The sequence below is a fragment of the Rhipicephalus sanguineus genome, chromosome 2 (assembly GCF_013339695.2).
Source record: "Rhipicephalus sanguineus isolate Rsan-2018 chromosome 2, BIME_Rsan_1.4, whole genome shotgun sequence".
Lineage (NCBI taxonomy): Eukaryota > Metazoa > Arthropoda > Arachnida > Ixodida > Ixodidae > Rhipicephalus > Rhipicephalus sanguineus.
The window spans coordinates 94,635,145-94,648,758 of NC_051177.1; the positions used below are offsets into that span (position 1 = coordinate 94,635,145).

Sequence of the window (13,614 nt, forward strand, 5' to 3'; positions counted from 1 at the left end):
GCTCGCGGCCGTTTTGTTAGCTGGATATATACCAAAATCAGTGTGTCAGCTGAGTGCGTGTCGAATATAAATAGCAGATCACGAATCGTATATATGTACCAGAATGCACGTTTCATTAGCATGGCATATGCCAGATTGTACATCTATCCATTCATGGCAAACTTGCAATATATAGTGAACTAGATGTCACAACATGAATGACTTCGTTTGCCTCAATGACAAACAAGACAATATATGCAGCTCTTTGCTGGCTGCTTCGCATTACTTCGATTCCCAGATTGCGTGGGATCTGCCGGCTTTTTTTTTTTCATTGCATTGTGCAATAGATGAAGTTTGCAGACTTGCTACTTTTACTCAACAGCCCTAGCTCGTATGCAATTGATGTAAAACAAACTAAAAATGTCTGCCATGGTTTTTTTTTTTTTTTCAGTTTATGGAGGTATATTTTGTAGTCGTTCTTTGAAATGCAAAAATAAGATTGCGTGGTTAGCACTGCGTGCGTACATAAAACAGCCAGCTATGACTCCAATTATATTTTATATTGCCCTGCAATTATTTCGCAAGAGTGTTACGGGCGTAATTAACCGAAAGTATACACAGTACCAGTGAAAGTCGTGACACTGAAAGGAGTCCCCAAAACAATCTCTAGAAAATATCTTGTGTGTGGCAGGTATCTTCACAATAACCGAAGGTTAGACAGTGCCTCCTTTATGCTCAAGGCATAACTAGCTGAAACGGGTCGGGCCGGGCCGGGCCGGGCCGGGCCCAAACCTTTCGGGCCCGGGCCGGGTACGGGCCACATTTAAGAACACCGGGCCGGGCTCGGGCGGGCCGGAGCATGGCGTTTTCGGGCCGGGCCGGGCCCGGGCCGGAAAAATCGGCCCGTGCAGTGCTCTAATACACACATTCGTTCATTTCGAATACTTCGAAATTTGGAATAATCTAAATTCGTATCGAAGCGAATTCGAATACTTTAATATTCGTTCGAATATTCGAAACGCCCGAATATTCGCCCATCCCTACTAAAAAGCCTTTCTTCAACAAATGTTTTCTCTCTCTCTCTCTCTCTCTCTCAAATGTTTCCGGCTTTTTGCGCAAGAGACAGTTCTAATCGTGCCTCGGGCAACGTACACCACAAGCGCATGTTTTAACCAAATAGCTTTAAGAGTGTCCCGCGGGCAAGCAAGCGCGTTCAGCCGCTTGGCACGTTGCCCAGAATGCTAATGCTTTTTTTTTTTTTTTTTAGAATTTGTCCTTTGTGCAAAGTTACCTAGTTGGGGCCCTAAGGCACGCTTTCACAACGCTTACGAAGTGCCGTAGTCGCCTTTCAATCGAATGAGTGCGCAGATAAGTATCTTAACACTTCATCAATTACAGTGTTTTACGAAATGACTGCGACACTTATCGATAAATGGTTTCTATTGTATTTCTTTCTTCTGCCATGACTACGTAGTTTATGTACAGATAAAAATGCGAGAAAAGGATGCAGCCCGGTAAACACGTGCTCCAGCCAGCCATTGCAAGTATTTCAAGTATTTCGACTGATGTGCAATGATTCAAGCGACGTTGGTTTTACGTAACATCGCCTTATAATACTGATGGCACCTGCTGCCCCATAAAGCATTATTTTACTCTTGCAAAGAGAGTGCCTGCCAAGAATGAACTCGCGCTTACCTGGCCGTGCCATGGAAATGTCCCTTGGCTCATTGTGTGCGGCGGTCCGCTGCTGACCGGAAGGCCGTGGGTTCGGAATGCAAAAACCACTCTTGTACCGCGTTTTCGGTACACGTCAAAGAACATCAGCCTGCGAAAACTATAGGCCGGATCCCTCCTCTACACGGCCCACGAGCGATGCCTCGATGCAGTCGTTTTCGTCTAATACTTTGTTTCCTGCGTATTCCGTCGGTCGGCGCCTTATCGAGCTTTTCCGTCTTACCTTGTCACGTATTCATTCTGACCATCGAGGCAGATGAACAAGGCATGAAGCCATGAACTGATCTGCGATATGACGCCGAGCGAGCAGCGAGAGCAAAGCAGTGCGGCGATGCCCGTCAACGGCGTAAACAAAGAACAGTTGAACTCTTTGGAGCGTGTTTTGGAACCCTTTGGAGCGCAGCTCTCCGGCGCCCGTTCCTGCGTTGAGCGGCGTCGCCGTTGGCGTCGGCGGCGTAACCAATACAACGAACCAACGGCGCTTTCGGCGTTTCGCTTGGTTCGCGACGGCTGCAATGTACAGAGTGGTGTGCGTATTACTAGAGCGCTGGCAGTTTCTGTGGCATTATGTAACGAATGCTAGATTGCTACAACTGCGGATAGCCAAAACTTCAAACACAGTTGGCGTTGCCCCAACACGAAGCTGCGCTCAGAATTCGCATTAGGCGGTATCGTATTCATTGGTGAATTCTTTCCTTGCGCGCCATTCCTTCCTTTAAAGCGCGCGCCCGGAGTTTTCATGGGTGCTATTCGGGACGCGGTCGCATTCCGCCATATTGTAAAATTCCGCTATTTGTCACCTCTGATTGGCCAAGAGGGCTGCCACTGTCTCTCTGGTTGACTTAAAATACCGCCATTGCGAAATTCGACAAGATGGCGGAATATGTCGGTGTCCAGAATAGCACCCCAGATCGCGAATAGCGTGCTCGCTATCAGCGCGACATAACATTCCTGTCAGGAAAGCGGCGAGCGATGAGTTTTCAAAAAAAAAAAAGAAAAGGGGAAATGTAAGACAGCCAGATTATTGTCGTGGGACAAAGAGACTTTTCAAAGGGTGAAAACTGTTTTTAAGAGTGCCAGCGATGCCTGATTTGAACTAAAAAAAAATAAACAAGCAGGCTTCCTCATTAGGGGAGGGGTTCATCGAAGGTTTATTAGCGAAGGTTCATCGCAGCGCCCTCCCCTCCTGTTATGTCTATGTATGGGGCATACTTTGCCACCGCCCCCTCGTGCGCACGCCTATGCTTGCGACGATTCTAGTAACTTGTAACTAACAAGGAATACAAACATGATCTACTTCGTCGCAAGAATGTCTAGGAGGAAACGGCATCCGCTAGAAGTGTACGTCTTTTTCGAGAGGGATAACACGTTTAGAGTACCGGTGGCGAAAAAGAATACAAAAAGCATACGAGAGGAGAATCGTTCTCGTTGCAGGCGTAGGTATACCATTACAATGTAGATAAGGTGGCTTGAGTGGAGGAAGAAAAATTACGGCAGAACCCACGCATTGTGCTAATAAATTTCACGCGGAGCAGTAAGCGAGTAGCTGTCTATATGCCGCATTTTTTGGCTTTGGTCCAAGTCTTACGAAATGGATCGGTGTTTTAGTGTGCGTACAGCGTGGGTTTTCCAGGCACGTCGGCTACACTTTGGCGCGTAAATTGTAGCTTATGGTCCGACGCAATGTCAGCACTCAGCGAATTATAAATGAGTCCTCGCAACTACGTTGTATGTGTACATGTCACGTGTCGCCTCACGTCACGACGTCTCCTATTCAGCAGTCACAATTGTCACAATGTGTATCATAATTTGCATTCCTCTGCAATCTCTGCACGCAACAATCAATCCGTATACAAAACAAGGCTATGGCACACACAAATGGACCCAATATAATGTATGCAACTGTATTACATGCATGCTTGTAAAAATGAGTCTTTCTCATGCGAATGACGCAAGCCAGGTAAACGTAAAAAGAAACACAGTTTTATTGATGCGGATGAGATTCAAATGCCAACATGGTATGAGGCTGTTGCTTCTTTCTTAGATCTCCGTTATGTACAAAGACTGTCGGCATTCTCGGGGGTAAAGGTAAATCTATTCATGACGTCTAACAGCATGACTAGCACAACTTGACCAGTTCGGCTATCACAAGAATGAAATGAACAGAGCAGCGCGCGAGATGAAATCGTCGCCGCTAGTCTCTGCGTGCCGGCACCTTTTGAAGCACTCATCTCAGATACATGATGCGTACAAAACATTTGACCGTAGGAGGGGGGAGAAGGTACGTGCCAAGTATCTTCGAGTGTAATTAAGTCGTTCCTGCCTTGCGCTTCTCTGTGCGTACAACGTGTGCGTACGCAGAATGACCTACAGCGTACACGAATTTGTGCACATTGTAAAGACAATGTCTTGCAGAAAAAAACGAAAGAGACATACTAAACGCATGTTCTCGTTATTTGGGGCTCAAGATTAGTTGCGTGCAGTACTAGGCGAGAACAATAATGGCATCAGCTATTTTTCCCGCAGAATATACAATCCCGTAGCGGTGTACAGTCGGCCACAAAAGTTTGCGACGAGACACGAATCTCGGGACAAATGTGAATTTCCGCAGGACTAATCATGTCTGGCGCTTCCATGTAATTTATCGGATCACCCGGCGGGTCCCGGAATTATTGAAGATTAAAGCTTTTGGAATCACGTGCCTCGAAAACGTTCATGACCGGCTGTACGCTGTTTGCGAGCATGCATTTCCACGAGTGAAAGTAAGCGCGGTAGTTATGTGCAGCATTATAGACGTAAAAAAAAATGAAGTTGGCATGGCACGGGAGTACGAGCATCAGCAAGAACTCGACACGTCTATACAGTACCAAGTAATAGAACGACAATTCGGACAAGTTGGCAATAACTTATAGTGAAGGCTGCACAATGCAAGACAACAAGATATGCGAGCTGTTCTGCAAAATTCTCGCGAGTTTCTTAGTTCTAGTGTATTTCCATAATGAAGGTCAAAGCCCGCCTAAATTGCACTGAGAGCTTTGTGTTCACTTGCGGCTGAATCGGAGCAGCGCAGTATACGCGGAGCTGCAAAAGACAGCTGAAAATCTTCGCACATTAGAAAAATGCGACGACACCGCGTGCCTTACGGAAGACAGCATAAAAGCATAATTAATCACCCACAAGGCGAAAGGGGCAGCTCGTGTGTCGTTGCAAAACACTTCAAAAAAAAAAAGAAAAGAAGAAGAAGAAGAAGAAAGGAAGAAAAACTACCAACTCCTCTTCTAGGCTTCTTAAACGACGAACGTTTAAAGTGTTACTCCAACCTATTCATTCGTGTATGAAACAAAGGCTGATTTCTTAAATTTTTTTTTTATGATCAAGTATAACTTGCACATGAAATTTCTCTAAAGCGAGATCACGCCTAGCTACTCGGCACAAACTGTTAAAACAACGCTTCGTGCTCTCTTTCTTTCGTGTCGTTGCTTGAAATACACCAAAAATGCTCAAAACAAGTAAAAAACTGAACGATGAGCTCTTTTGGAGTTTGTTGAAAATGAAATAAAAAGGTCTTAAATTTTACGTAAAATAAAGTGAGACAGGGTCATCCCCTAGTATTATGCACAGTTCACAGTTTCCTGTTTTGACAACTTCATAGCTTGATCGCTGCACGGCTGCCAGCTGCACAGGAACGTAACAGGTCTGCACAGAAACCTGGTTCATTTCTTTTTTGTAAAATTTTCTAGCTCTGATACAAGAACTTTTCGCGTTGTTCTTGACATCGAAAAGACTGCAGATCTCATGACGCGAATAAGACTGTGAATGAGTATGTGTATAAACAGAGCATATAAAACGCAAGTTTAAAGCGTTCCTTGCTCAGAGATTCTTTTGTTGAGCACACCTCTCCCTTCTGAATGAACCACATTTACGAACCTGTTCACGAAACATGGCTTTTTCTTTTCTTTTCTTCTTTATTCACTGGCCTCATGAGAACTAGAAACATTGCAGCAGTGTCGCAAGGAGTTTCAAGGAAGGTGTAAAAGAGCAGAAAATTGTTCAAAAACGCCAACAGATGCAGGTACGAGACCTTGTTCATTGATAAAGTATGCTTACGAGCCGTCCTTACGTCATGACTTGAGGATATAAAAGGTGCGCACAAACTTAAGGGCGTCTACTTATACTACTTTAGCATGGAATCAATAGCAGATCTACTCGTTACTCGATCACTGCATCTTACTTGCGGGCCAGCTAAGAATAATCTGTCATCAGAGGGTAATTGAATATCACTTCGAAAATAGCTAATCTTACTCGATAAAAATTACTCCGTGCAATACAAAAGAGCGAAAATTACGCGTGCCTACGCAGATCGTTAGTAATCTCCGCAAGTAGCGGACATACCGTGAAGATGGGGTGGTAGCAGGAAAAAAAACATTAGTGCTTGCTCTGTTAGGTTAACCTACACGCATGAGAACTTCCAGCGCCTACAATGCCGCACAGGATCGCCCAAATGAGACGGCGGCGTAGTCATGATGACACTGACATGATCACAGCGCCGCGACAAGCTCATCATGACTCCGCCCCCCAATGAGAAGGCGTGGCACACGCTTCACGTGGTTCGCTATACGCCCTCGGATCACAGTACATTAAACTGTCTCGCACCTGCAATATAGCCGAGGCAGCAGTCCACGTAGATTCCGAAACGCGAGAAAGCTTTAGAAGAAGAAAAAAAGAAGAAAAACTGCGTATACAAGCACCGAACGACGTTAACGATGGAGGAAAAGGAAAAAAATATAATAAAAGAACACGACATCCATTTCGACGCGCATATTCGTTCTTGTTTGCGAACACTCGGAGTACACAATCCCACAAAGATCACGCGGACAAGGACTTGTACGGACAGTGTTGTTCCTTATAGACAGAATACACCTACATTCACATAGCGACGAGAAAGAATAAATACGAGAGCGGCGCACCTATATCGCCTGTAGCCATTCAGAGAGGAAAATAAAAAAAACTGTTCCGCGCAACCCTTACTTCTGTAGTGTCATCAGTGTGTACTTCCATTAATGCCACCGAGTCCGTGTGCAGACCGTCCATATACAGAGGCCATTACACGATGTCCATCAAGACTAGAATTTCCGGCTTGAGTTCCCGGCGCTTGGCTGGCACTCGCTAGTCGTGTGCGCCTCGCGAATAGCCTCGCTTATTCAACAGCGCCATCCGAATGGTAGAGCTAAGCGTATTTTGTATGTACACTCCCTCTCCGCATGTACTGAAGACTACCGACGGCACTTCTACCATTCAAAGTACTGTTCGCGTGCCACTGACCACTGAAATTCGTAGCTGTCAAGAAATAAAAAATGCGCATGCATTAACGCAGCGGGAGAAGCGAGCCCTGTCTTGTGCGTCTTCTATGTGGGCTATATGGTGTGCGCATGCTTTCATAGAAGGTCATGTGCGGTGGGTTGCTCGTTGCACTTGCGCGGTTCTGTGGTTGAGTGAGAGCGCTAAATGTGACGCCAGTAGGGCGCACCGAGGGTTTACGGTGACGTATCAACCAGCACTGCACCATAAAAAAAAAAATAACGAATATTCTACGTGCGCATGTAACACGCTTTTTAGAAAAGCGAATAAGAAGCCTAGAAAGAAAAAAATATATATAAAACAGGACTGGATGGTTGTGTCATATATCCGGACACGTACTTTGCTCCAAGCTCGGTATTAAGTAGAACTTACGACCGTCAAGAACAGTTATGACGATTCGTAGACTGCCGTGTGGGGTAAGCTATAGATAAACGTCTGAATGCAGAAACTCACACTGACTGAACAAAACCGTCTTGCTGCAGTGGAGTCCACTAAAGGGCTACGATGTTACAGACAAGTCCATACTGTAATGCTAGACGCTGTGATGACCAAGGGTTGACTTTCCAGCTATACTTTAACGAAACGTACGACTTTTATCAAGCTGTTTGGATGCTCTAAATGATGCATTAATCAATAACTCTTATTAACGCGCTCACAAAGTACGTTTAATTCTTCGCCGCGCCGTGCACGTTAACGTTATCCACCAAATGACGTGTCACAAAGCATACATTCTTGCAACCAGGTTCGCTGGATTTTTTTCTTTAGGCTTGTGAAGCTTTAGGCCTCTTCATTAATCAAATTCTATTAGTCTTGTCTGTCATAGCAAACTTGGGCTTTGGCCTTGGAGCTCAAAGGCATAAAGTATTAAGTGTATGGCAGTTACGGAACTGCCTGAGCCAAAGGTTCCGAAGCCACCGAACGCGTGTACGAATACTCCTTCATGTCGATCACTGGAAGTAGCGAGAAGTATGAACAGGCTGCCCGGTTCATTCACCGCGTCGTTCGTGCCACGGGAGTCTCCTGTCGACTAATCGTGTTCACGGAATGGCTTTGAGGCTTCTGACAAAGTGCGCAGGTTTCAGTGCGAAGCGCTGGTAATATTTCGGCATCTAGCGCACAAGACAAGGATGAGTGACAACCGATGGCGACAGCCGCTAGCTAGTCTGTCCTTGTGTTGTGCGCTATAGATGTTGAAATGGAATACCAACATGCCCAAACTTGCGTTATTTCTAGTAGTAGCAGTAGTATCGCGCGTTAAATATTATGCTTATACTTTCAGGGCACGTGGAATCGGTCGGTCAGCAAAGCGTGGAATGTTGAAGACGAGTCCCGATGAACAAAAATACATAGCCACAAGATGCAGTCGGCTGCGGCCGCACGTAGCACCAGCTTACGTGCGGGGCCACTCTTGACGTTCGGAAATCACGGCCGCTCTGCAAACTCGCGAGAAAAGCACTACCGCAGGCTTTACGACACGTATCATTAAATCGCGTCATATCACCAACAACACGTTCCCGTGAAAAACGAGCACACGCATGCGCCAAAATCGCGAAGAAGTTCGTAATTAGCTTGTAAAAAGATGCGATACACTTTGATGTATTGAATGGCAGCCGTGGCCCGGATAATCCACGCCTGCTAGCTCTTTGGTTTGTCGCACCCGGCGTTTCCCGCACGGTTAGAGATTCACTTTCTGTTCTGCGGGCGTTCTAGTGAGCACTGCCCCGTTCCACAGCGCAACGTAGAAAACCCGTGACTTTGTTCTCCATAGTTGGTCATCCTCATAAGGCCTGACGTTGACTCGTTGAATAGGATTCGGGCTTTCCAGTGTAGTTGCGCTGAGCGAAATGCACCAAGGACTAAGGACAAAGAGAACAGGACGAGTATGTGCCTTTCGCTCAGCGCAGCTACACTAGAATGTCATGCAACTAGCCCAAGTTGAAGCTTTGCTGAAGATACGGGATGTTACGTTCGCCCGCGAAATGATCCGTTGCTGCACCGAAACGAATGTTTCGACAATGTGTACCTCATACCTCCTTAAGAGTGACTGGTCATACACCTGCGCACACAGTGGACGTTCGAAAACCAAACCTGACCAAAAGCTAGGAGTCATGTTCGCGGCAGTGCCGACGATCAACGCCGGTTTGCAGCTGGAGACACCAAGACGCGCGCAACGAGCCAGCATCACGTGACTGGTATGCACACCCACCCCGGAAACCACGTCATAAGCACTGCTGGCCGGCGTATCACCACAAGTTTTCCCGCGCTTGTCGTTTCAGGTCACTCGCGCACGTGCCATGTCCAGCAGCATCATGCGAGACCACACGAATGCACCAGCCAGTGATGCGTGTCGAAGGGGCCCTTACGACCGTAGTCTTTGAACAAGACTCTCCGATGCGCCGTAGCGGGCCGCTTAATGGCTGGCAGGCCGCTGGGGGGAGTACGAAGATGCGAGCTCGCCTCGTAGCCGGGTCAGGTGAGCACGTACGCGACGGGGTCTTGCTTGGGCTTGAAGTCCCTCCAGCGGTCGCTGCGGCATGTGCCGGGCCCCGCCCACCAAGCACCGATGTCCTGGGTACACCTGCGCAAACTGCGAGCACCGGATCGATATGAGTGGCCCAGCGGCCGTTATATACAACGAATCGAAGTGCGCAGCGTGTTCCTAATATACGAGGTGCGCCTCTCGGCGTGGTCGCATTCGAACGTGCGTGATGCCGAGTGCTGTGTCATACATATAATGCACGCGCAGCGAGATTAGGGCGGGTGAGTCTTCGTCGTGAAAATAAGAAAAAAACAGCGACTACCAAGACTGGCACGTCACTCACTTCAATGTTCCGTCCAATCTCTTTAAATAATGAAACGCAGATAGCTATGAGAGCGTGTGTATAAATCACCTACGTGTCACTCTGCACAGGGGAGGCGTTAAGGAATTTATAGGCCTAGTCGAGTGACAGAGGGAAGGAAAACAAATATTTTAAAATCTGCGAGTAAACATCGACATTGCATTAACACGTAGGAATGAAGTTAGGTCATTAAAACGTGTATAATACACTACTACGGCATTCAAGGAGGTCACAAGAGAAAATCACTGGCTAAACCCGCCGAGTGAATTGTCGTGACACAGCTATATCGCCATTGCACCATCTGATGCCGCTAACTGCGACCATCCGTATCAGCAATCAGCAACCCGCTATCAGCAACCCGCAACTGCAACCCGCAACTGCAACCCGCTAAACCACCCCCTGCTGTTCCGCATGTTGACGGTCACTAGGTGTATAAGACAGATGGTGGACAGATTCGGTTACCCAGTCCGCCGTGAGAAGTTATACCGCGAACGTATACGTTGTGGTCATCGCTTGAATGTATACCGTTCACACATCCAGTCGGCTCACCTTTGGCACTGGCGGCGCGTGCAGCATGGCGCACAGGCGGCACCAGAAGTAAGTGTTGATGAATTCGCCGGAGCCCTTCCAGCGCAGGTACTCGTTGTACAGAGTCTCGTTGCGGTCCAGCAAGTGCAGGTACTCGGCCAGCGCCTTCACCGATGGAAAGTCCTCTACGTGGATGAACGAGCGAGCGGGCGAGGCGCGCACGTAGTCCGATGGCCGAGCGCCCATCACGATCGGTACCACGTCGCGCCTGCGACAGGAACCATTGGACGAGACGTTAGTGACCTGCCAGGGTTACGTGTACAACATCTCTGAATGCGAAAGATTTTGCCATCAGTGCCGTCACGGAAGTATCTACAGGTACTTAAGCTAACTCTAAGGAAAGAGAGAGAGACAGACAGTGTTTATTAGAAAATATTTGTGGGCTTGTATATAACCGCTGACATGCTGCTCTGTATAGGGACGGGAAATGGGATGACAAGATTCCAGAAGAGAGGGAAGAAAATAATAATAAGAAAGAAAAGAATATAAACAAGTACCAAATGCACAAGTGCATCCGATACCAGTATTGTCACGCGGTCGGGACGTTGAAGAAGGCTGCAGTTGGCGTGTTCAAGAGGAAACTCTTTATTTGGGCGAACGTTTGCCCGGGAAACGAAAAGACAAAGTACAAGCAATACACGATGTATGTACACTGATAGCGGCGAACAGAGCGTCGGCCGTCGGTAATCTGGTCAGCAGCTAAGCGCGCCGGCACTTTATACCTGCGGCATCGAAGATTCCAGCGTTATCGTCGGTGGCTGCGTTAGTTCCAGAATAAACTCTGCTGTTCTCGTTGCGTGCTCAAGCTTATCAGAAGATTATAAAATAAGCTGGAAGGATTCCAGACACTCAGGCGCGTTTTGCGCAAGGCAGTGGTTATACGTATAACGGACCGGTTATATGTAAGGACATAAAAAGAAGCGTGCGTGGCAGTATTCACGACTGGGATGTCAGGTAAGTCTAGCCTTTTCTACATGAAATAGTAGGACAATTTCTGGCGGGTAATTAATTAATTGATTACCTTGATGTACTCAATTGATTGCATTGTTACTTCCTATTGCTTGTGACGTCTCGGGGAGCGAAAGAGAACAACTAGCTCTGCGAGAATAGGTAGCCGAGGCGTTAATTCATGTTTGATTCCCCTGTAATTAACATTAACATTTCGTCCACTTCTATTTACTCTCAACACTTGATTCAATGTTAGTTCACATTTGGTTCACCTTATGCACTAATTATCACTTCTAATCGTTTGGCACACCCTTACTACATCAAGTGCTTAGTGTTGAACATTCTACGAAACAATATCCGGACGTGAGAGCAAAAAAAAAAAAGAAAGCTATTCCACATCGTGAAGGTGGATGATCAGCGAACCTGCTTAGCAGACGACACAGATGTGGCACATAATTTCGAACCATAGCCGATCACAAACCCTGAAACTGAATCCGCAATGTTTGTCTTGGAAATCCCTTTTGAATTTGGCGTATGCTACTTTAAATTTTTCTTTTGAGCAGCATGCGTTTTTTCTCCGCATTCTCCGTTTAGCGACACGCGTCGCCTTGTCTGGCTTGCCGGATTCAATTGGAATTTTGTGCGCGATATTAATCAGTGTTTGACGCCCGTGTGTTCCTTCAGATCAGATCAAAGAAGTACCCTTCACTAAGTGCCCTGCAAATTGGTGGGATGGGCCTGGATCCCGCCTAGGCTTCGGCCAAAGGTTGCTCGCCCTTGGCGGCTTCCTCGGCTCGCTGGACGGCCCAGAGTTGGCGCACCAGGTCCGAGCTGAGCAACGCAGACTCCCAGCGCGCGTGGAGGCTGTTGCTGTTTGAGGATGCATCACGGCTATTGTTTATTACGCCTGGACACCCCCATAGGACATGCTCTAGGGTGGCTCTATACAGTCGCAATGTCTGCACTTGTCTGTCGTGTACAAATCTGGGTGTATTATGTGCATGAGAGCTGGACTCGGGTACGGTCCGGTTTGCAAGTGCCGCCACTCGACTTTCTTCATATTTAGTAAACCAGTGGTGAGTAGTGGGATTTGCCCAATTTTATTGGCACGTACGTTTTTGCTCGCGGACTACGGATTTGCTCTAGCCATATATACAACCTCGATAGGAACGGGCTGCGGATGACCAGATTTGGGCTGTCCAACAGGCCCGCAAAGCGGCCTACATGCTTGGCCTGGCGCTCCCGACATGGGAGTCGCCCACTGCGCGCTAGGTTAGTTCAATCAATCAATATACAACTTCGCTGAAGGAAAGAAGGGAAACCAGTGTATACCCTAGCCCGTTGACGAAGAACTTCTCGGTGATGTAGTCCTTGCAGTTGGAGTTCTCGAATGCCAAGTAGAACTTGTAGTCGCGGTCCAGCAGCTCGAAGCAGTGGCCGGCCTGCGCACGGGGGCACTTGAGGGAGCCGCACGTGCCGTAGATGTCGACGTCGATGTAGGCGGCCAGCTTGCGCGCGAACTGCAGCCGCTGGTTGCGCGCCGCGCAGTTGGACACGAACCAGGCGACCTTCTTGGTCTTGTTGCGCGGTGACGCCGGGCGCTGAGCACTCGTGCCGCCGTCGTCGTAGCTGACGAACTTTTCGTACGGTGCTACTATGTCTGAATCGTGCCTGCGAAAAAAGAAGGAAAAAAAAAAACAGTATGGCAGCAGCTACTCGATGGTAGGACACGAAAGGTAAGTCAATATTTCGCTACTTGATCAATAGCTCGCGTGTTGCCGTGTGTCTAACGTGTTCGAAGTGTTCTCGGCCTGCGTGACGGTGTAATCCGAAGGAAATAACACAGATAAACAAGAAGAATGGAAGTTAACAAAGTTCGAGTCTGGTGTGCTGCCTTATACACGGAAAAAGGAAGAGAGAGAGAGAGATTGAAAGAGAGAAAGAAGGGGAGAGAGAAAGCACTCGCCGGGCGCACAATTTAAAATGCTCATGCAGACTACAAGCGTGGTTGAGTGAGTGTCTCGGTAATGGGCAATGTGTGACTGGGTAAGAGCGACGGAAAAGCGACAGTGTTTGCAACTGCGAAATAAAATAATTTGACAAATGCAGATTGATGTGGGCTATTCCGGTCATATTAGAGCACGCACCGCGTTTCGCTATATGTACA

The 13,614-nt window shown here is 47.5% G+C and overlaps 1 protein-coding gene across 1 annotated transcript in view; it reads right to left on the minus strand.

Annotated features, from left to right (window-relative positions):
• Positions 1-3,681: 3,681 nt before the first annotated feature.
• LOC119383418 (glycoprotein 3-alpha-L-fucosyltransferase A) overlaps positions 3,682-13,614 on the minus strand; it is a 122,217-nt gene continuing 112,284 nt past the window's right edge. The window contains exons 6-8 of the mRNA XM_049412504.1: positions 12,780-13,118; positions 10,446-10,707; positions 3,682-9,639 (exon numbers count right to left, since the gene is read on the minus strand). Coding sequence (XP_049268461.1) covers positions 9,541-9,639; positions 10,446-10,707; positions 12,780-13,118 — 700 coding nt within the window. The 3' untranslated portion in view covers positions 3,682-9,540. The remainder of the gene's footprint in view (positions 9,640-10,445; positions 10,708-12,779; positions 13,119-13,614) is intronic.